Below are 23,040 nucleotides of genomic sequence, written 5' to 3' on the forward strand. Positions count from 1 at the left end.
GCACACCTGTCCTCTACAGCTCTCGCCTGGGCCAGCACACCTGTCCTCTACAGCTCTCACCTGGGCCAGCACACCTGTCCTCTACAGCTCTCACCTGGGCCAGCACACCTGTCCTCTACAGCTCTCGCCTGGGCCAGCACACCTGTCCTCTACAGCTCTCACCTGGGCCAGCACACCTGTCCTCTACAGCTCTCGCCTCCAGCACACCTGTCCTCTACAGCTCTCACCTCCAGCACACCTGTCCTCTACAGCTCTCACCTGGGCCAGCACACCTGTCCTCTACAGCTCTCACCTCCAGCACACCTGTCCTCTACAGCTCTCACCTCCAGCACACCTGTCCTCTACAGCTCTCACCTGGGCCAGCACACCTGTCCTCTACAGCTCTCGCCTCCAGCACACCTGTCCTCTACAGCTCTCACCTGGGCCAGCACACCTGTCCTCTACAGCTCTCACCTGGGCCAGCACACCTGTCCTCTACAGCTCTCACCTCCAGCACACCTGTCCTCTACAGCTCTCACCTCCAGCACACCTGTCCTCTACAGCTCTCACCTGGGCCAGCACACCTGTCCTCTACAGCTCTCACCTCCAGCACACCTGTCCTCTACAGCTCTCACCTCCAGCACACCTGTCCTCTACAGCTCTCACCTCCAGCACACCTGTCCTCTACAGCTCTCACCTGGGCCAGCACACCTGTCCTCTACAGCTCTCCTCTGGGGCAGCACACCTGTCCTCTACAGCTCTCCCCCAGGCCAGCACACCTGTCCTCTACAGCTCTCCCCCAGGCCAGCACACCTGTCCTCTACAGCTCTCACCTGGGCCAGCACACCTGTCCTCTACAGCTCTCACCTGGGCCAGCACACCTGTCCTCTACAGCTCTCCCCCAGGCCAGCACACCTGTCCTCTCACCTTACACATTCAAACGCTTTCAGCTCTGAAGCCCATCTGCACTCCCAACGAACCCCATCAAGACTCCTTCAGCCCAGGACTACACACTCCGCCACTGTGGGGCAGCGTGGGGCAGCGTGGGGCAGCGTGGGGCAGCGTGGGGCAGCGCGATCTACAGCTGTGTCCCGATCGGTCTCCAGTATCAGTGCAGCAGCAGGTTGTCAGCTTTTTCAATAAAACCCCCCCAAACTCCCCACCGCGGCCCAGTCAGTTCGGCACACCCCACCCCTGGAAACCCTCTGTGGAGACCAGTCGGCCTGGCCCCGGCTCTCCAGCAGGGCGGCGCCGCTACACCGCGGAGGACAGGGGGCGCTCGGGGGGCGCGGCCAGGCTGTCGGAGGGCGACAGGTCGTTGAGCTCGCCCGAGGAGGACAGGGGGAAGGAGGGCGAGAGGGAGATGCCGGAGGACGGGCCGGCCGAGCCCGCGAAGGTGCGAGGGGGCTTGGGCACCAGGTTGGGCTCCAGCGTGGCGCGGGCCAGCAGCCGGCGGTCCCCGGGCGGCTCCGAGCCGCGGCCCGACTCGGGCTCCTCGTCCGACAGGTCCAGGAGCGGGCTGCTGCGGTCCAGGCAGAAGAGGGCGTCGATGAACTGGGCGAACTCCAGCACGGCCTGGCTGGGGGGGCCCCCGTTGGGCAGGGGCAGGGGCAGGGAGACCCCCGGCTGGCCCGCGCCTCCTGCCCAGCTGCCCCTCTGCCCCTGCCCCTCAGCCGGCCCGTGTCTGTGTGGGGGGGAGCCCCGGGGGCTGTAGACGGAGGGGAGCCCCGTCAGAGCCCCCCTGTGGCCCGGAGGGGTGCCGCCCTCGAGAGACGCAGTCTGCTGGGCTCCGGGCCCCGCCGGCGCGCGGGAGCAGGGCGCCCCCTGGTGGGGGGGCGGGCAGGGGTAGAAGCCGGGCCGGTACTGCCCCGCAGCGTCCTCGGGGGGGCTGTGGCACCCCGCCGGCGAGGGGCAGCAGGGCCCCAGCTGGCCGGCCCAGGGGGGCCCGGGTTCGGGGGAGTGCTTGGACAGGCTGTCGGCCGCCAGCAGCTCGGTCCGCGAGCTGAGCGAGGGGTTCTCCTCCGGTATGGGGGCGTCCACGGGGAAGGGCAGCCCCCCCAGGCCGGGCGAGCCGCGCAGCGCGGCCGAGGAGCGCCGCGAGTCCAGGCTGTACAGCGACTCGGCGTCCGACAGGCTCTCCGTCACCGCCAGCGGCGCGCGGCGCTCCCGCAGCTCCAGCGCCAGCCGGTCGCGCGCGCCCCGCAGCACCCCGGGCACCGGCGCCGGCGGCGCCTCCGAGAAGCCCTCCAGGGAGATCTCGGACCGCGCACAGCTCCTGCAGGAGGGCAGGGGCAGAGGGGTTGTTACACTCTACTGGGACACCGCACAGCAGGAGGGACAGGGACACCACACAGCAGGAGGGACAGGGACACCGCACGACAGGAGGGACAGGGACACCACACGGCAGGAGGGACAGGGACACCACACAGCAGCAGGGACAGGGACACCGCACGGCAGGAGGGACAGGGACACAGCAGGAGGGACAGGGACACCACACAGCAGGAGGGACAGGGACACCACACAGCAGCAGGGACAGGGACACCGCACAGCAGCAGGGACAGGGACACCGCACGGCAGGAGGGACAGGGACACAGCAGGAGGGACAGGGACACCACACAGCAGGAGGGACAGGGACACCACACGGCAGGAGGGACAGGGACACCGCACAGCAGGAGGGACAGGGACACCACACGGCAGGAGGGACAGGGACACCGCACAGCAGGAGGGACAGGGACACCGCACAGCAGGAGGGACAGGGACACCGCACGGCAAGAGGGACAGGGACACCGCACAGCAGGAGGGACAGGGACACCACACGGCAGGAGGGACAGGGACACCACACGGCAGGAGGGACAGGGACACCGCACAGCAGGAGGGACAGGGACACCACACGGCAGGAGGGACAGGGACACCACACAGCAGGAGGGACAGGGACACCACACAGCAGGAGGGACAGGGACACCACACAGCAGCAGGGACAGGGACACCGCACGGCAGGAGGGACAGGGACACAGCAGGAGGGACAGGGACACCACACGGCAGGAGGGACAGGGACACCACACGGCAGGAGGGACAGGGACACCGCACAGCAGGAGGGACAGGGACACCGCACGGCAAGAGGGACAGGGACACCGCACAGCAGGAGGGACAGGGACACCACACGGCAGGAGGGACAGGGACACCACACGGCAGGAGGGACAGGGACACCGCACAGCAGGAGGGACAGGGACACCACACGGCAGGAGGGACAGGGACACCACACGGCAGGAGGGACAGGGACACCACACAGCAGGAGGGACACCACACAGCAGGAGGGACAGGGACACCGCACAGCAGGAGGGACAGGGACACCACACGGCAGGAGGGACAGGGACACCACACAGCAGGAGGGACAGGGACACCACACAGCAGGAGGGACAGGGACACCACACAGCAGGAGGGACAGGGACACCGCACAGCAGGAGGGACAGGGACACCACACGGCAGGAGGGACAGGGACACCACACAGCAGGAGGGACACCACACAGCAGGAGGGACAGGGACACCGCACAGCAGGAGGGACAGGGACACCGCACAGCAGGAGGGACAGGGACACCACACAGCAGGAGGGACAGGGACACCACACAGCAGGAGGGACACCACACAGCAGGAGGGACAGGGACACCGCACAGCAGGAGGGACAGGGACACCACACAGCAGGAGGGACAGGGACACCACACAGCAGGAGGGACAGGGACACCGCACAGCAGGAGGGACAGGGACACCACACGGCAGGAGGGACAGGGACACCACACAGCAGGAGGGACAGGGACACCACACAGCAGGAGGGCCACCACACAGCAGGAGGGACAGGGACACCGCACAGCAGGAGGGACAGGGACACCGCACAGCAGGAGGGACAGGGACACCGCACGGCAGGAGGGACACCACACAGCAGGAGGGACAGGGACACCGCACAGCAGGAGGGACAGGGACACCGCACAGCAGGAGGGACAGGGACACCGCACAGCAGGAGGGACAGGGAGCAGCTGGGAGGACAGGGAGCTGGACAAGGGAGACAGAAGCTCAGGGAACAAGCAGCACTAACGAGCATCTCCACGCTGGGGGCAGACAGGAGGGAGAGATGGGAGACACAGACATGGTTAAACAGATACACAGGGAGGGAGAGATGGGAGACACAGACATGGTTAAACAGATACACAGGGAGGAGAGATGGGAGACACAGACATGGTTAAACAGATACACAGGGAGGAGAGATGGGAGACACAGACATGGTTAAACAGATACACAGGGAGGGAGAGATGGGAGACACAGACATGGTTAAACAGATACACAGGGAGGAGAGATGGGAGACACAGACATGGTTAAACAGATACACAGGGAGGGAGAGATGGGAGACACAGACATGGTTAAACAGATACACAGGGAGGAGAGATGGGAGACACAGACATGGTTAAACAGATACACAGGGAGGGAGAGATGGGAGACACAGACATGGTTAAACAGATACACAGGGAGGGAGAGATGGGAGACACAGACATGGTTAAACAGATACACAGGGAGGGAGAGATGGGAGACACAGACATGGTTAAACAGATACACAGGGAGGGAGAGATGGGAGACACAGACATGGTTAAACAGATACACAGGGAGGAGAGATGGGAGACACAGACATGGTTAAACAGATACACAGGGAGGGAGAGATGGGAGACACAGACATGGTTAAACAGATACACAGGGAGGAGAGATGGGAGACACAGACATGGTTAAACAGATACACAGGGAGGGAGAGATGGGAGACACAGACATGGTTAAACAGATACACAGGGAGGGAGAGATGGGAGACACAGACATGGTTAAACAGATACACAGGGAGGGAGAGATGGGAGACTCAGACATGGTTAAACAGATACACAGGGAGGGAGAGATGGGAGACACAGACATGGTTAAACAGATACACAGGGAGGGAGAGATGGGAGACACAGACATGGTTAAACGGATACACAGGGAGGGAGACACAGACATGGTTAAACAGATACACAGGGAGGGAGAGATGGGAGACACAGACATGGTTAAACAGATACACAGGGAGGGAGAGATGGGAGACACAGACATGGTTAAACAGATACACAGGGAGGGAGAGATGGGAGACTCAGACATGGTTAAACAGATACACAGGGAGGGAGAGATGGGAGACACAGACATGGTTAAACAGATACACAGGGAGGGAGAGATGGGAGACACAGACATGGTTAAACAGATACACAGGGAGGGAGAGATGGGAGACACAGACATGGTTAAACAGATACACAGGGAGGAGAGATGGGAGACACAGACATGGTTAAACAGATACACAGGGAGGAGAGATGGGAGACACAGACATGGTTAAACAGATACACAGGGAGGGAGAGATGGGAGACACAGACATGGTTAAACAGATACACAGGGAGGAGAGATGGGAGACACAGACATGGTTAAACAGATACACAGGGAGGGAGAGATGGGAGACACAGACATGGTTGAACAGATACACAGGGAGGGAGAGATGGGAGACACAGACATGGTTAAACAGATACACAGGGAGGGAGACACAGACATGGTTAAACAGATACACAGGGAGGGAGAGATGGGAGACACAGACATGGTTAAACAGATACACAGGGAGGGAGAGATGGGAGACACAGACATGGTTAAACAGATACACAGGGAGGGAGAGATGGGAGACACAGACATGGTTAAACAGATACACAGGGAGGGAGAGATGGGAGACACAGACATGGTTAAACAGATACACAGGGAGGGAGAGATGGGAGACTCAGACATGGTTAAACAGATACACAGGGAGGGAGAGATGGGAGACACAGACATGGTTAAACAGATACACAGGGAGGGAGAGATGGGAGACACAGACATGGTTAAACAGATACACAGGGAGGGAGAGATGGGAGACACAGACATGGTTAAACAGATACACAGGGAGGGAGAGATGGGAGACACAGACATGGTTAAACAGATACACAGGGAGGGAGAGATGGGAGACACAGACATGGTTAAACAGATACACAGGGAGGGAGAGATGGGAGACACAGACATGGTTAAACAGATACACAGGGAGGGAGAGATGGGAGACACAGACATGGTTAAACAGATACACAGGGAGGGAGAGATGGGAGACACAGACATGGTTAAACAGATACACAGGGAGGGAGAGATGGGAGACACAGACATGGTTAAACAGATACACAGGGAGGGAGAGATGGGAGACTCAGACATGGTTAAACAGATACACAGGGAGGGAGAGATGGGAGACACAGACATGGTTAAACAGATACACAGGGAGGGAGAGATGGGAGACACAGACATGGTTAAACAGATACACAGGGAGGGAGAGATGGGAGACACAGACATGGTTAAACAGATACACAGGGAGGGAGAGATGGGAGACACAGACATGGTTAAACAGATACACAGGGAGGGAGAGATGGGAGACACAGACATGGTTAAACAGATACACAGGGAGGGAGAGATGGGAGACACAGACATGGTTAAACAGATACACAGGGAGGGAGAGATGGGAGACACAGACATGGTTAAACAGATACACAGGGAGGGAGAGATGGGAGACACAGACATGGTTAAACAGATACACAGGGAGGGAGAGATGGGAGACACAGACATGGTTAAACAGATACACAGGCACTCCTGGAGTCACCCCGAAGCCAGCTGGGGACGGCCCAAGAGCACAGACTGGCAGGCAGACTGGGGTACAGACTGGGGTACAGATGGGTACAGACTGGGGTACAGACTGGGGTACAGACTGGGGTACAGATGGGTACAGACTGGGGTACAGATGGGTACAGACTGGGGTACAGACTGGGGTACAGATGGGTACAGACTGGGGTACAGACTGGGGTACAGACTGGGGTACAGACTGGGGTACAGACTGGGGTACAGATGGGTACAGATGGGTACAGACTGGGGTACAGACTGGGGTACAGATGGGTACAGACTGGGGTACAGACTGGGGTACAGACTGGGGTACAGACTGGGGTACAGACTGGGGTACAGACTGGGGTACAGACTGGGGTACAGATGGGTACAGACTGGGGTACAGATGGGTACAGACTGGGGTACAGACTGGGGTACAGATGGGTACAGACTGGGGTACAGACTGGGGTACAGACGGACCGACAGGCAGACGGACCGACAGGCAGACGGACCGACAGACTGACAGGTTGGCAGGCAGACAGGCAGACAAACAAGCGTACAGACAGACAGACGGACCGACAGACAAACAGGCAGGCAGGCAGGCGGACCGACAGGCAGGCAGACGGACCGACAGACAAACAGGCAGGCAGGCAGGCAGACCGACAGACAAACAGGCAGGCAGGCAGGCAGACCGATGGACCGACAGACAGGCACAAGGACAAAAGAACAGAGAGTAGAGCACACGCACCCACAGACACAGGGGCAGATGTTATGCAGACACAGAGACTGACCGAACACTGCTGTTCCGACGATGCTGCTGGGGGGATGATGGTTCGGACAAGTTGGGGGGACCCAGGAATGTCATCTCGGGGTTCAGGTCAACCTCAGTGGGGCTCACCATGATCTTGGCAGCAGAGAGGAGTGCAGTCTTCCCTTTATTATAGTTCTCTAGCACCTGGAGAGAGAGGGAGGGTGAGAGAGTAACAAAAGTGGGGACAGCACAGTACCTGGACAGACTTTCACTGCAGACCCTGTCTGTACACACCTGGACAGACTCTGACTGCAGACCCTGTCTGTACACACCTGGACAGACTCTTACTGCAGACCCTGTCTGTACACACCTGGACAGACTCTCACACACCTGGACAGCCTCTCACACACCTGGACAGCTGTCACTGCAGACCCTGTCTGTACACACCTGGACAGACTCTTACTGCAGACCCTGTCTGTACACACCTGGACAAACTGTTACACACCTGGACAGCCTCTCACACACCTGGACAGCCTCTCACTGCAGACCCTGTCTGTACACACCTGTACAGACTCTGACTGCAGACCCTGTCGATACACACCTGTACAGACTCTGACTGCAGACTCTGTCTGTACACACCTGGACAGACTCTCACACACCTGGACAGACTCTCACTGCAGACCCTGTCTGTACACACCTGGACAGACTCTCACTGCAGACCCTGTCTGTACACACCTGGACAGACTCTGACTGCAGACCCTGTCTGTACACACCTGGACAGACTCTCACTGCAGACCCTGTCTGTACACACCTGGACAAACTGTTACACACCTGGACAGCCTCTCACACACCTGGACAGCTGTCACTGCAGACCTTGTCTGTACACACCTGTACAGACTCTGACTGCAGACCCTGTCGATACACACCTGTACAGACTCTGACTGCAGACCCTGTCTGTACACACCTGGACAGCCTCTCACACACCTGTACAGACTCTGACTGCAGACTCTGTCTGTACACACCTGGACAGCCTCTCACACACCTGGACAGACTCTCACTGCAGACCCTGTCTGTACACACCTGGACAGACTCTCACTGCAGACCCTGTCTGTACACACCTGGACAGCCTCTCACACACCTGGACAGACTCTCACTGCAGACTCTGTCTGTACACACCTGGACAGACTCTCACTGCAGACCCTGTCTGTACACACCTGGACAGCCTCTCGCACACCTGGACAGACTCTCACTGCAGACCCTGTCTGTACACACCTGGACAGACTCTCACACACCTGGACAGACTCTCACTGCAGACGCTGTCTGTACACACCTGGACAGACTCTCACACACCTGGACAGACTCTGACTGCAGACCCTGTCTGTACACACCTGGACAGCCTCTCACTGCAGACCCTGTCTGTACACACCTGGACAGACTCTCACACACCTGGACAGCCTCTCACTGCAGACCCTGTCTGTACACACCTGGACAGACTCTCACACACCTGGAAAGACTCTCACTGCAGACCCTGTCTGTACACACCTGGACAGACTTTTACACACCTGGACAGTCTCTCACTGCAGACCCTGTCTGTACACACCTGGACAGACTCTCACACACCTGGACAGCCTCTGACTGCAGACCCTGTCTGTACACACCTGGACAGACTCTCACTGCAGACCTTGTCTGTACACACCTGGACAGACTCTCACACACCTGGACAGACTCTGACTACAGACCCTGTCTGTACACACCTGGACAGCCTCTCACACACCTGGACAGCCTCTCACTGCAGACCCTGTCTGTACACACCTGGACAGACTCTTACTGCAGACCCTGTCTGTACACACCTGGACAGCCTCTTACTGCAGACCCTGGCTGTACACACCTGGACAGACTCTCACACACCTGGACAGACTCTGACTACAGACCCTGTCTGTACACACCTGGACAGCCTCTCACACACCTGGACAGCCTCTGACTGCAGACCCTGTCTGTACACACCTGGACAGACTCTCACACACCTGGACAGACTCTCACTGCAGACCCTGTCTGTACACACCTGGACAGACTCTCACTGCAGACCTTGTCTGTACACACCTGGACAGACTCTCACTGCAGACCCTGTCTGTACACACCTGGACAGCCTCTCACACACCTGGACAGACTCTCACTGCAGACGCTGTCTGTACACACCTGGACAGACTCTCACTGCAGACCCTGTCTGTACACACCTGGACAGACTCTCACACACCTGGACAGACTCTCACTGCAGACCCTGTCTGTACACACCTGGACAGCCTCTCACACACCTGGACAGACTCTCACACACATGGACAGACTCTCACTGCAGACCCTGTCTGTTCACACCTGGACAGCCTCTCACTGCAGACCCTGTCTGTACACACCTGGACAGCGTCTCACACACCTGGACAGACTCTCACTGCAGACCCTGTCTGTACACACCTGGACAGACTCTCACACACCTGGACAGACTCTCACTGCAGACCCTGTCTGTTCACACCTGGACAGCCTCTTACTGCAGACCCTGTCTGTACACACCTGGACAGCCTCTCACACACCTGGACAGCCTCTCACTGCAGACCCTGTCTGTACACACCTGAACAGACTCTGACTGCAGACCCTGTCTGTACACACCTGGACAGACTCTCACTGCAGACCCTGTCTGTACACACCTGGACAGACTCTCACTGCAGACCCTGTCTGTACACACCTGGACAGTCTCTCACTGCAGACCCTGTCTGTACACACCTGGACAGACTCTCACACACCTGGACAGACTCTCACTGCAGACCCTGTCTGTACACACCTGGACAGACTCTCACTGCAGACCCTGTCTGTACACACCTGGACAGACTCTGACTGCAGACCCTGTCTGTACACACCTGGACAGCCTCTCACACACCTGGACAGACTCTCACACACCTGGACAGCCTCTCACTGCAGACCCTGTCTGTACACACTTGGACAGTCTCTCACTGCAGACCCTGTCTGTACACACCTGGACAGACTCTCACTGCAGACCTTGTCTGTACACACCTGGACAGACTCTCACTGCAGACCCTGTCTGTACACACCTGCACAGCCTCTCACACACCTGGACAGACTCTCACTGCAGACCCTGTCTGTACACACCTGGACAGACTCTCACTGCAGACCCTGTCTGTACACACCTGGACAGACTCTGACTGCAGACCCTGTCTGTACACACCTGGACAGACTCTCACACACCTGGACAGACTTTCACTGCAGACCCTGTCTGTACACACCTGGACAGTCTCTCACACACCTGGACAGACTCTCACTGCAGACCCTGTCTGTACACACCTGGACAGACTCTCACTGCAGACCCTGTCTGTTCACACCTGGACAGACTCTCACACACCTGGACAGCCTCTCACTGCAGACCCTGTCTGTACACACCTGGACAGACTCTCACACACCTGGACAGACTCTCACTGCAGACCCTGTCTGTTCACACCTGGACAGACTCTCACACACCTGGACAGACTCTGACTGCAGACCCTGTCTGTACACAGCTGGACAGACTCTCACTGCAGACCCTGTCTGTACACACCTGGACAGACTCACACACACCTGGACAGCCTCTCACACACCTGGACAGCCTCTCACTGCAGACCCTGTCTGTACACACCTGGACAGACTCTCACTGCAGACCCTGTCTGTACACACCTGCACAGCCTCTCACTGCAGACCCTGTCTGTACACACCTGGACAGACTCTCACACACCTGGACAGACTCTGACTGCAGACCCTGTCTGTACACACCTGGACAGTCTCTCACACACCTGGACAGACTCACACACACCTGGACAGCCTCTCACACACCTGGACAGCCTCTCACTGCAGACCCTGTCTGTTCACATCTGGACAGACTCTCACTGCAGACCCTGTCTGTACACACCTGGACAGACTCTCACACACCTGGACAGACTCTCACTGCAGACCCTGTCTGTACACACCTGGACAGCCTCTCACACACCTGGACAGCCTCTCACTGCAGACCCTGTCTGTTAACACCTGGACAGCCTCTCACTGCAGACCCTGTCTGTACACACCTGGACAGACTCTCACACACCTGGACAGACTCTGACTGCAGACCTGTCTGTACACACCTGGACAGACTCTCACTGCAGACCCTGTCTGTACACACCTGGACAGACTCTCACTGCAGACCCTGTCTGTACACACCTGGACAGCCTCTCACACACCTGGACAGACTCTCCGACTACAGACCCTGTCTGTACACACCTGGACAGCCTCTCACACACCTGGACAGACTCTGACTGCAGACCCTGTCTGTACACACCTGGACAGACTCTCACACACCTGGACAGACTCTGACTGCAGACCCTGTCTGTACACACCTGGACAGACTCACACACACCTGGACAGCCTCTCACACACCTGGACAGCCTCTCACTGCAGACCCTGTCTGTACACACCTGGACAGACTCTCACACACCTGGACAGACTCTGACTGCAGACCCTGTCTGTACACACCTGGACAGACTCACACACACCTGGACAGCCTCTCACACACCTGGACAGCCTCTCACTGCAGACCCTGTCTGTACACACCTGGACAGACTCTCACACACCTGGACAGCCTCTCACTGCAGACCCTGTCTGTACACACCTGGACAGACTCTCACTGCAGACCCTGTGTGTACACACCTGGACAGACTCTCACTGCAGACCCTGTCTGTACACACCTGGACAGCCTCTCACACACCTGGACAGACTCTCACTGCAGACCCTGTGTGTACACACCTGGACAGACTCTCACACACCTGGACAGACTCTCACTGCAGACCCTGTCTGTACACACCTGGACAGACTCTCACACACCTGGACAGACTCTCACTGCAGACCCTGTCTGTACACACCTGGACAGCCTCTCACACACCTGGACAGACTCTGACTGCAGACCCTGTCTGTACACACCTGGACAGACTCTCACACACCTGGACAGACTCTCACTGCAGACCCTGTCTGTACACACCTGGACAGACTCTCACTGCAGACCTTATAAGCCTATCTATACACATACATACTGCAGGACTGATCACAGCGGACCAGTACCACAGCACCCGGATCAGACTGAGACCAGTGCCACAGCCCCTGGGTCCCAGCAAGACCAGGCCCGTAGAGAAGTCGCGCTGTTGTGACTGAAGGGAAGTTGAGCTTCAGTGCGGGACGTCATCGGATCAGGACTCGAACCCAGACCGACAGGACGAGGAACAGAGGACAGACTCCAACAGCTTTATTATTGACAGCAGGCAGATGTTACAAGTAGAAACATTAAGAGACACAGTGTCTCTCAGGGACTGTCCAGTGTGATCTCAGTCACAGGAGGGGAGGGAGAGAGAGAGAGACAGCCTGAGGAACAGTGAGTCTGTCTCCCAGTAATGCTCCATCCGCCTACAGTATATGTCAATATTTTATGACATGTCTTTGTTGTAAATGTCTGTAATATGTCTTTAGATTTTATTTAACTTTTATTTTTGTTTCACTTTAATTTTATTAGTTTTATTTGCTTTGGCAACACTGATTCATACTAATAAAGCACCTTGAACTAAAAAATTGAATTGACAGGCGGGGGAGAGAGAGAGACAGGTAGGCAGGAGGGAGAGAGAGAGACAGGAGGGAGAGAGAGAGACAGGAGGGAGGAGAGAGAGACAGGAGAGAGGAGAGAGAGAGAGGCAGAAGGAGAGGCGGGGGGTGGGGGGTGAGAGACAGGCAGGGGGGAGAGAGAGAGAGACAGGCAGGGGGGAGAGAGAGAGAGACAGGCAGGGGGGAGAGAGAGAGAGACAGGCAGGGGGGAGAGAGAGAGAGACAAGAGGGAGGAGAGAGAGAGAGGCAGAAGGAGAGGCGGGGGGTAGGGGGGGAGAGACAGGGGGCAGCACACAGGTCCCCTGGGGGGCAGACTGGAGACGGACTCAGAGCGTCTGTGGCTCAGAGGGCTGCTCTCTGTGCTCTCGGGTCCTGGAGGTCCAGCAGCCTGCGGGGCGAGGACACGGGCTCAGCTGGGATCTGACAGGTGTGAGCCAGAGGTCCCAGAGATCCCGAAGGTCTGATCCCGCGGGGAGGTGGGGGGGGATTGCAGTAAAGTGAAGCCAGGGGGCCGGGCAGCGTGGGGGATCCCAGGGGTCCAGGGTTCGAGAGAGCTGCTCTCAGCTGCTGAAGGCCACAGGGTCTCTTTGGGCTGCAGTGGGGGAGCAGCTGTCTGGGCCAGTCGAACCCGTGTCACACACAGACTCTGGTACCACACACTCTGCCTCTCTCTGCTCTGTACTGGAAGCACTGGTTTCCAGTAAGAACACCTCCATCACCTGTAGAGAGATCAGCACGCGGCGTCAGACACACAACACTCAGACAGACAGACGGACACTCAGGCCACAGACAGACAGATGGACCTATGGACAGACCCACGGAGAGACAGACAGACCCACAGACAGGCTGACACTCAGACCCACAGACGGGCAGAGACACTGACTAATGACCCTACAGACCCACGCAGACCCTCGCAGACCCTCGCAGACCCACGCAGACCCACGCAGACACACTGACTAATGACCCTACAGACCCTCGCAGACCCTCGCAGACCCACGCAGACCCACGCAGACCCACGCAGACCCACGCAGACACACTGACTAATGACCCTACAGACCCTCGCAGACCCTCGCAGACACACGCAGACCCTCGCAGACACACGCAGACACACTGACTAATGACCCTACAGACCCACGCAGACCCACGCAGACCCTCGCAGACACACGCAGACTCTCGCAGACTCTCGCAGACTCTCGCAGACTCTCGCAGACTCTCGCAGACTCTCGCAGACTCTCGCAGACACACGCAGACACACGCAGACACACGCAGACACTCGCAGACACTCGCAGACACTCGCAGACACACGCAGACTCTCGCAGACTCTCGCAGACACACGCAGACTCTCGCAGACTCTCGCAGACACACGCAGACTCTCGCAGACTCTCGCAGACTCTCGCAGACTCTCGCAGACTCTCGCAGACTCACGCAGACTCACGCAGACTCACGCAGACACACGCAGACACACGCAGACACACGCAGACACACGCAGACACACGCAGACTCTCGCAGACTCTCGCAGACACACGCAGACTCTCGCAGACTCTCGCAGACTCTCGCAGACTCTCGCAGACTCTCGCAGACACACGCAGACTCTCGCAGAACTAAAACCACTGCAGCTGTGATGAAAAACTAAAACTCCCACCATCTGGTCCACCACACAACAGAGTCCAGCAGAGTTCTTCTGAGCCAAGAAGGTCCGGTCAAGACCACCCAGCTGAGTTCTTCCGAGCCAAGCAGGGTCCGGCAGGGTCCGGCACGGTCCAGTCATGGCCAGCGAGACACTCGACCTCAGGTCCGAGCGCTGCTTCCATCGTCTCCCCTCCTCCTCCTCATCACTGACCGCACAATGACCACCCGGCTGACAGGTACAGCCAGCAGTCTGATCCGCGGCACCAGGACAAGCCAGGACCACAGCAGGACTACAGCCCCCCCCGCCCCCGCCCTCCCGCCCCGGCCAGCTGCCCCCACCTTGTAGAGTCCCTCCATCACGACGTGTGGCAGGTGCTCGTTCAGCATGGCGGGAGAGATGATGACCTCGTCGAACGCCCGGTTATCACCCCACAGCGCAGAGTAGGTGGGGTCCTCCTGGCCACAGCACCTGCGGAGAGAGAGACAGGTTCACTGCTGCTGCAGAGGGAGAGAGACAGAGACAGGTTCACTACTCCTGCAGAGGGAGAGAAAGAGAGACAGGTTCACTCATAATAATAATAATAATAATACAGTGTGTGATCTCCTGTCATAGTCTAAGTGAGCCTGTCTCTTCAGTCGGAAGGGAGTGTCCCACACTGAGGGAACTGAGTCTCTTCAGTCTGAAGGGACTGTCCCACACTGACAGGCTGGAGGAACTGAGTCTCTTCAGTCTGACGGGAGGAGACCCAGTGATCAGTCACGGACTAGCAGCTTAGCGACCTCTCCTGCTGTGACCCCTCTGTCCTCACCAGCTCTCCGGGGGGTGGTTGTGCACGACGTGGATGATACGGCCGGGGGGGTACAGCGGGGTGCTGGCGGACAGCGCAATGCTGAGATCGCTGGGGTGGAGCCACTGCCCGGAGCTGGGGACAGAGGTCACCGTGGGGTCATCATCGTTGGGCAGCTCCGACTTGGGGATACACTTTGTGCCCCCCATTATAATCCTCCACTGAGCAAAGGAGAGAGGAGCAGAGAGGGAGACTGTCAGAGCAGCCTGCACAGTGCAAGACAGACACGCTAAACGCATTACACACGCTAAACACACGCCACGCGGAGCTCTCCCAGCAAACACACACCGAGTGCGACTCTCCTGCCGGGGCCGTGACCTCACACTGACAACACCGTGCCGGAAGCAAACTGCTCAACATACTGCAGCGACTCTGCAACAACAGAACACTGCCCACCTTTGGCTTGTTGCTTTTCTGCAGGACCTCCAGCAGGTGGCGACGGAACCCCTCCAGCTGAGAGAGGCCGATCCTGTCGGGCAGAGAGCAAACACAGGTGAACACACACACCTCTCCCCATAGACACCTGCGCACACACACCACACACACACACCTGCGCACAGACACACATACACACACCTACCCACAGACACACACACCTGCCCACAGACACACAGCAAACACAGGTGAACACAGCCACACTCACACTCACACCTGCCCACAGACACACACAGGGAGACTGGCACTGTGGCACTGACCTGGGTACCAGATCCTTCCCCAGAACCACTGAGGTGACGAACTCCTTCGAGTACTCCATCGCATCCTCACTGCGAGGCAGAGAGACAGGTGAGCACGGTGACAGACATGCCTCTGTCCCCAGTCTGTCTCTCTTTCCCTGTCCATCTCCAATCTCTCACTCTCTCAGTCTGTCCCCAGTCTGTCTCTCTCTCACTGTCTCTCTGTCCCCAGTCTGTCTCTCTCTCCCTATCCATCTCCAGTCTCTCTCTCTCTCAGTCTGTCCCCAGACTGTCTCTCTCTCACTGTCTCTCTGTCCCCAGTCTGTCTCTCTCTCCCTATCCATCTCCAGTCTCTCTCTCTCTCAGTCTGTCCCCAGTCTGTCTCTCTCACTGTCTCTCTGTCCCCAGTCTGTCTCTCTCTCCCTGTCCATCTCCAGTCTCTCTCTCTGTCTGTCCCCAGTCTGTCTCTCTCTCCCTGTCCATCTCCAGTCTCTCTCTCTCTCAGTCTGTCCCCAGTCTGTCTCTCCCTCCCTGTCTCTGTGCATCCCCAGTCTAACTGTCCCAAGTCTGTCGCGCCGTCTCTCTCTCTCACTGTCCCTCCCCAGTTTGTTTCTCACTCCCTATTTTACTTTGTCCGTCCCTAGTCTGTCTCAGCCCGTCCCCAGTCTGTCTCAGCCCGTCCCTGGTCCCTCTCACTCTATGTCAGTACAAGAGCCCCATACGCTGACCCCACCTGAGCAGCCCCCCGGGCGGAGAGTAGGAGTAGCAGTGCAGCGTGGGATACTGGGGCCGCAGCAGGAAGGAGAGGATGGCTGCCGTTCCTGCGCCCAGAGAGTGACCAACGACCACAAGGCCATAGTGCCTCGTCCCCCTGACCTGCCGACACACAGCAGAGACAGGCCCTTCAGCACACCAGAAAGAGCAGCGCGCAGCGAGACAAACACACACTCTCTCACACGCAGTACCAGATCTCTGCCGAACGCCTGGGACAAAATCATTTCTGTCTCCAGCTTCTTCTTAATGTACTCTGCTGAGTACACCATCCCCTAGAGAGACAGAGACAGCTGTTACTATAGACACTGACTGGGCACTCCAGTACATTAACACTGCACTGAGAGAGAGAGGGGTTAATACAGACACACTGACTGGACACTACAGTACATTAACACTGAGAGAGAGGAATTAATACACACACACTGACTGGACACTCCAGTACATTAACACTGCACTGAGAGAGAGAGGGGTTAATACACACACACTGACTGGACACTCCAGTACATTAACACTGCACTGAGAGAGAGAGGGGTTCATACAGACACACTGACTGGACACTCCAGTACATTAACACTGCACTGAGAGAGAGGGGTTAATACAGACACACTGACTGGACACTCCAGTACATTAACACTGAGAGAGAGGAGTTAATACACACACACTGACTGGACACTCCAGTACATTAACACTGAGAGAGAGAGGGGTTAATACAGACACACTGACTGGACACTCCAGTACATTAACACTGCACTGAGAGAGAGAGGGGTTAATACAGACACACTGACTGGACACTCCAGTACATTAACACTGCACTGAGAGAGAGGGGTTCATACAGACACACTGACTGGACACTCCAGTACATTAACACTGCACTGAGAGAGAGAGGGGTTAATACACACACACTGACTGGACACTCCAGTACATTAACACTGCACTGAGAGAGAGGGGTTAATACAGACACACTGACTGGACACTCCAGTACATTAACACTGCACTGAGAGAGAGGGGTTAATACACACACACTGACTGGACACTCCAGTACATTAACACTGCACTGAGAGAGAGAGGGGTTCATACAGACACACTGACTGGACACTCAAGTACATTAACACTGCACTGAGAGAGAGAGGGGTTCATACAGACACACTGACTGGACACTCCAGTACATTAACACTGCACTGAGAGAGTTCAATCAAACTTTATTTGACAGAAAAAAAAACAAAAGTATTAATCAAGGGTCTTAAAACTCTATTTTAAGAATTAAGAGGAAAAAAAATAAATAAAAATAAATAAAAATCATAATTGGAATAAAACTCTTTCATTATTTATGATCCTGCACAGGACATTTCCAAAACACCAAAACTTTTCGAATGTTCTGAGGTCATTATGCGATTTGTAAAACAAAAATTCTAACGATATCCTGCTCTTCACCAACCCTTCGAACATCCTCACCAAGTCTACAGACCCGGAACCAGAGATCTTATTTTTCCGAGTCTTGTAGATGGTGAGTTTGGCCTGGCCCAGCAGAAAATTAGCGAGGAGGGTCTGAGTTTTCCGTTTTTTTGCATGACCTACCCCAAACACGAAGATAACATTGTTGAAGGCCAGGCCAAGGTTGGTGAAGAGCCGGATCAGTACAGCAAACATGGGCGACAGGCGGGGGCAGGCGCTGTAGCAGTGGAACACCGTCTCCCTCTGAGCGCAGAAGGGACAGGCGTCAGACACCGCCGGGTCCAGAACCGACACAAACGAGTTGACCCCCAGGATGGTGTGCAGGACCCTCCACTGCAGATCACCAGCCCTCTTGTTGAGGGGAAATCTGTAGAGGCTACCCCAGGCAGGCCGGACGTCATCCGGCACTCCCAGACGAGCCCTCCAGGGAGTGTCAGGGAGCGCGGACAGCTGGGCCTGGTGCCTAGATGTTACGACTAGTCTGTACAGACATTTCCCCCCAACACCAGCTAGAGACCTCTCCTCTGAGGCAAGGGGCTCAAGGAGAGATCCCGTCGGTCCGGGACTGAGCGCAGGAGACACTAGCAGACCAGGGAAAGGAGGCTGTGTGATTGGAATGCGATGATCCTCAAACAGACCCTGGATCAGCAGCATCTCCTGGAGAGGCAGAGCAGAGCGAAGCTGACTGAGAAACCTGTCTACACACCGCCGCGAGTGTAGTCCCAGCGCGTCACACGCCCACTCCACGCTGCGCCAGCAGCCCTGATCCACGTCCAGCAGGTGGTGGAGCTGTGTGATGTTGGCGTGGACCAGTCTGCTGGTAAAGTCCAAGGAGCGGCCCGGTTCTATGTTCATTCGTAGATTGTGTATTAATGGTTCCCTGAGTGTCCAGTATAGACTGGGCCGCTCCTCTTCCCTCTGCACGCGCAGATGCCGCCAGGCCTCCAGGAGACTGCGCTGGAAAGGCGGCAGTGGAGACAGGTCAACCCTGCTGGTGTCCATTAGGAAGAGCACACAGTCGAGCCCGAGGTGTCCTGCTCGACGCAGCAGGGTGAAGGTCAGCTCCCTCCAGGACAGCGAGGCCGGGCCGAACAGCAGCTTCTGCACTGCCTGCAGGCGAAAGGCGTCCACTCGGCTCCGGATGTCGATAAGTCCTTGCCCTCCGTCCTCTCTGGGCAAATAGAGGACGCCCCTCCGCAGCCAGTGCAGTCCGTCCCAGAAGAAGTCGAGGAGCGTGGCCTGCAGCTCCTCGACCAGTCCGGCTGGTGGCTCCAGACACACCAAGCGATGCCACAACATCGAAGCCACCAGGGTGTTGACAATCAGAACCCGGCCTCTGTAGGAGATCTGGGGGAGCAGCCAGCGCCAGCGGTCCAGACGACCTTTCACTTTTTCAAGGAGCCCCTTCCAGTTCTTTTTCACGCTGGCCTCATCCCCCAGGTGCACCCCCAGGTATTTGAGTCCCCCTCTGGTCCAGCTGAGCCTCTCTGGCAAGGCTGGGGGACCCATCTCGCTCCACTCCCCCAGGAGTAGGGCGCTACTCTTGGCCCAGTTCACTTTGGCTGATGATAGCCGCTGGAAATCACTTAAAGTTGTCTGTAGCGCCCTGACATCCTGTTCTCCACTGACCACGACCATGATGTCATCAGCGTACGCCGAGATCTTGACAGTGGAATCGGGGCAGCCCGGGATGGACAGGCCCCTGATGACCCGGCGCAGCTGATGTAGCAGAGGCTCGATGGCAAGGGAGTAGAGCATTCCTGAGAGTGCACAGCCCTCCCTGACTCCCCTCCGCACTGGAAACGGAGCACTCAGCCCTCCGTTGACCTTTAGCACACTGAAGATGTCACTGTACAGCACCTGAATCATGGCAACAAAGACAGGGCTGAACCCGAAGGACCTCATGGTCCTCCACAAATACTGATGTTCAACCCTATCGAAGGCCTTTTCCTGGTCTAACGAAATGAGACCAGTGTCTAAACCCAATAGTCTGGAGGTGGCCAAAACATCTCGAATCAGAAATATGTTATCAAAGATTGACCTTCCGGGCACGCAGTACGATTGGTCGGAGTGCACCACAGACCCCAGCACCACCTTCAGCCTGTTGGCCAGAGCCTTGGACAGGATTTTATAATCCACACACAGCAGGGCAACAGGTCTCCAGTTCTTAATGTCACACAGGTCCCCTTTCTTGGGCAGCAGGGTGACAACAGCTCTCCTGCAACTCAGTGGCAGATCCCCCTGCTCCAGACTTTCCAAATATACATCGAGCAGGTCAGGACCCAGCACAGCCCAGAAGGCACGATAGAATTCGGCTGGCAGGCCATCGAGACCAGGGGTCTTGCCATTGCTCAAGCCACTGAGTGCAGTGGAGAGCTCCTCCAGGGAGAGAGGCCTCTCCAGCCCTGCCCTTTCCTCTTCGGGGACCTGTGGAAGGTCTTCAAGGAACCTGCGTGTGCGGACCGAGTCCTCACTAGCCTCGCTGGAGAAGAGCGCTTTATAGAACTGCACGGTCCTCTCCTGGATCTGCCCGGCCTCGTGCAGCTCCTGCCCTGTCTCCGAGCGCAGGCAGTGGATCTGCCGGCTCTGGCCCGGTTTCTTCTCTAGGCCGAAGAAATAGCGAGTCGGGGCGTCTACCTGCGATGCACTCTGAACCCTAGAATTTATTAGAGCTCCTTGTACTTTTGTGTCCAGAAGGCCAATGAGTGATTCTTTTTGGGTGTGGAGGTCATCAATTAGCCTCCTGTCTGCACGACACTCCAGAGCCTGGTGGAGCTCCAGAATGTCTCTCTCCAGAGCCTTCATGGACTCACGGATACCTCTCGTGACACTTCCAGTGTACTGCTGGCAGAACTGGCGAATCTGCACCTTGCCAATATCCCACCACTGCCTCAGGGAGACAAAGTGGGCTTTCTGACTCCTCCACTGCTGCCAGAAGAATACGAGGCAGTCGCAGAAGTGAGCATCGTCAAGCAGCTGGGTATTAAAGTGCCAGTAGGCACTGCGGGCCCTCACTGATGGCACAGCGACTGTGCAGACAGTGAGACAGTGGTCCGACAGGCCCACTGGACAGATGGAGCACTGCTTGACGATGCTGTAATGATGTTTACGGCAGTAAAGTCGGTCTAGCCTGGCCAGAGAGAGGGTATTCCCCCTGACCTGGGCCCAGGTGTACTGCCTCGTGTCCCCATGACATCTCCTCCAGATGTCAGTGAGGTCAGACTTGACGAGGATCCTGCGCAACTCCCTGGCCGACGGGCCATGTGGCTCTGCGTGATTCCTGTCCAGTGTGCTGTTCTCTGTGCAGTTGAAATCCCCCCCCAGGAAGACCAGCTCCTCAGGCTGGCAGGTCGCCAGTGCAGTCTCAAGCTCCCTGAAGAGGGTGACCCTCTCTCCGCCGTCGGTGGGTGCGTAAACGTTAATAAAAACAAAGGTTTTCTTTCCGATAACTACTCGCACGAGTAGCAGGCGACCCTTCACCACCTCCTGGACGGCGATAGAGAGGGGCTTGAACCCCACAGAGAACAGCACCGCGACCCCCGCGCTCACAGGGGACCCGTGACTGTACACGATGTCCCCCTGCCACTCCCGCTGCCAGGCGATGATGTTGGAGCTGTCGGTGTGGGTCTCCTGCAGGAAAGTCACCTGCAGGTTCTTTTCTTTGATAATCTCCAACACCGCAGCTCGCTTCAAAGCCCTCCTGCACCCATTGGTGTTCAAACTCCCTATCCTAATGTCGCCCATGTTTGCGGAAAAGAAAAAAAGAAAAAACATAAAACACGAACAGACATGTAGCACGCAGACGGATAGTGATGTGACGTGAGGGACAGGACTCATTCGTGCTGAGGTGCGTTCCGCGGTCCTGCCTTGATCTTACCTAAAAGGCTCTTCAGGCGCCATCTCTCCTGATCGCTGAAGTCATTCGCACCCGAGCCCCTCTTCAGATGGCGCGTCGCGGAGAGGACAAAGAGCTCGGTGTCGGGAAAAAAAGTCCTCGACCACAGTTCCCCTCTTACCTTTAGTCTTCTCTAAGAACTCCCTAATGCTCTGGAAACTGTAGCCTCCTCTGCAGCTCCGCCGGGCCGAGGAGCCCGAGGCGAGAGAGGAGTCGGTGAAGCCGCCCTCGTCGTCGCTCCCGGACTCCGAGGAGCTCCGGGCGGCGGCGGCGGTGGCGGCGAGGACACTCCAGCGCGTCCTCACTCTCCCGGTGTCGGAGTCACTCGCGGCCCCCGGGCCGGCGACAGAGCCGCCCTCCACCGAGCTCTCTGTGCTGCGCTTCTTCTGCACCGCACTCTGCACAGATTTTTTCGTGCGCTTTCTCCGCGGCGTCTTAAAACCATCATCTATTTTTTCAGATGATAACTCATTTCCTCCCCACACCGTGTCTACAATTTTCGCTGGCGCTTGAGACGCGTTTTCCCCTGTCGGTGTCACTACCTGCTCTCTCTCTCCCTGACTCTCCTGAGCAGCGCTCATCTCTCCGCCAGCGCTCATCTCTTGCTCTCCGGTGTGGGGGGCTCCCTGCTCTTCTGAGGGCTGCGGTGGTCCACTCTTTACTATCTGCTCT

General features: G+C 57.2%; 1 protein-coding gene across 10 annotated transcripts in view; it reads right to left on the reverse strand.

The window, feature by feature from the left end:
- The window catches only part of dagla (diacylglycerol lipase, alpha), a 59,225-nt gene that overhangs the window by 1,213 nt on the left and 34,972 nt on the right, over positions 1 to 23,040 (reverse strand). For 3 of the 10 annotated variants that reach the window (XM_088611332.1, XM_088611331.1, XM_088611333.1), the window contains 8 exons: positions 17,213 to 17,293; positions 16,981 to 17,123; positions 16,269 to 16,337; positions 15,970 to 16,042; positions 15,535 to 15,734; positions 15,065 to 15,194; positions 7,479 to 7,642; positions 1 to 2,254 (listed from right to left, as the gene is read on the reverse strand). The exon at positions 1 to 2,254 is cut by the window's left edge and continues 1,213 nt beyond it. In XM_088611332.1, the coding sequence (XP_088467458.1) occupies positions 1,234 to 2,254; positions 7,479 to 7,642; positions 15,065 to 15,194; positions 15,535 to 15,734; positions 15,970 to 16,042; positions 16,269 to 16,337; positions 16,981 to 17,123; positions 17,213 to 17,293 (1,881 nt within the window). In that variant the 3' untranslated portion in view covers positions 1 to 1,233. The remainder of the gene's footprint in view (positions 2,255 to 7,478; positions 7,643 to 15,064; positions 15,195 to 15,534; positions 15,735 to 15,969; positions 16,043 to 16,268; positions 16,338 to 16,980; positions 17,124 to 17,212; positions 17,294 to 23,040) is intronic. The other 7 variants (XR_015928090.1, XR_015928086.1, XR_015928087.1 and 4 more) reach the window with 7 other exon arrangements.

The sequence above is a fragment of the Lepisosteus platostomus genome, chromosome 18, assembly GCF_059453375.1.
Source record: "Lepisosteus platostomus isolate fLepPlt1 chromosome 18, fLepPlt1.hap1, whole genome shotgun sequence".
NCBI lineage: Eukaryota > Metazoa > Chordata > Actinopteri > Semionotiformes > Lepisosteidae > Lepisosteus > Lepisosteus platostomus.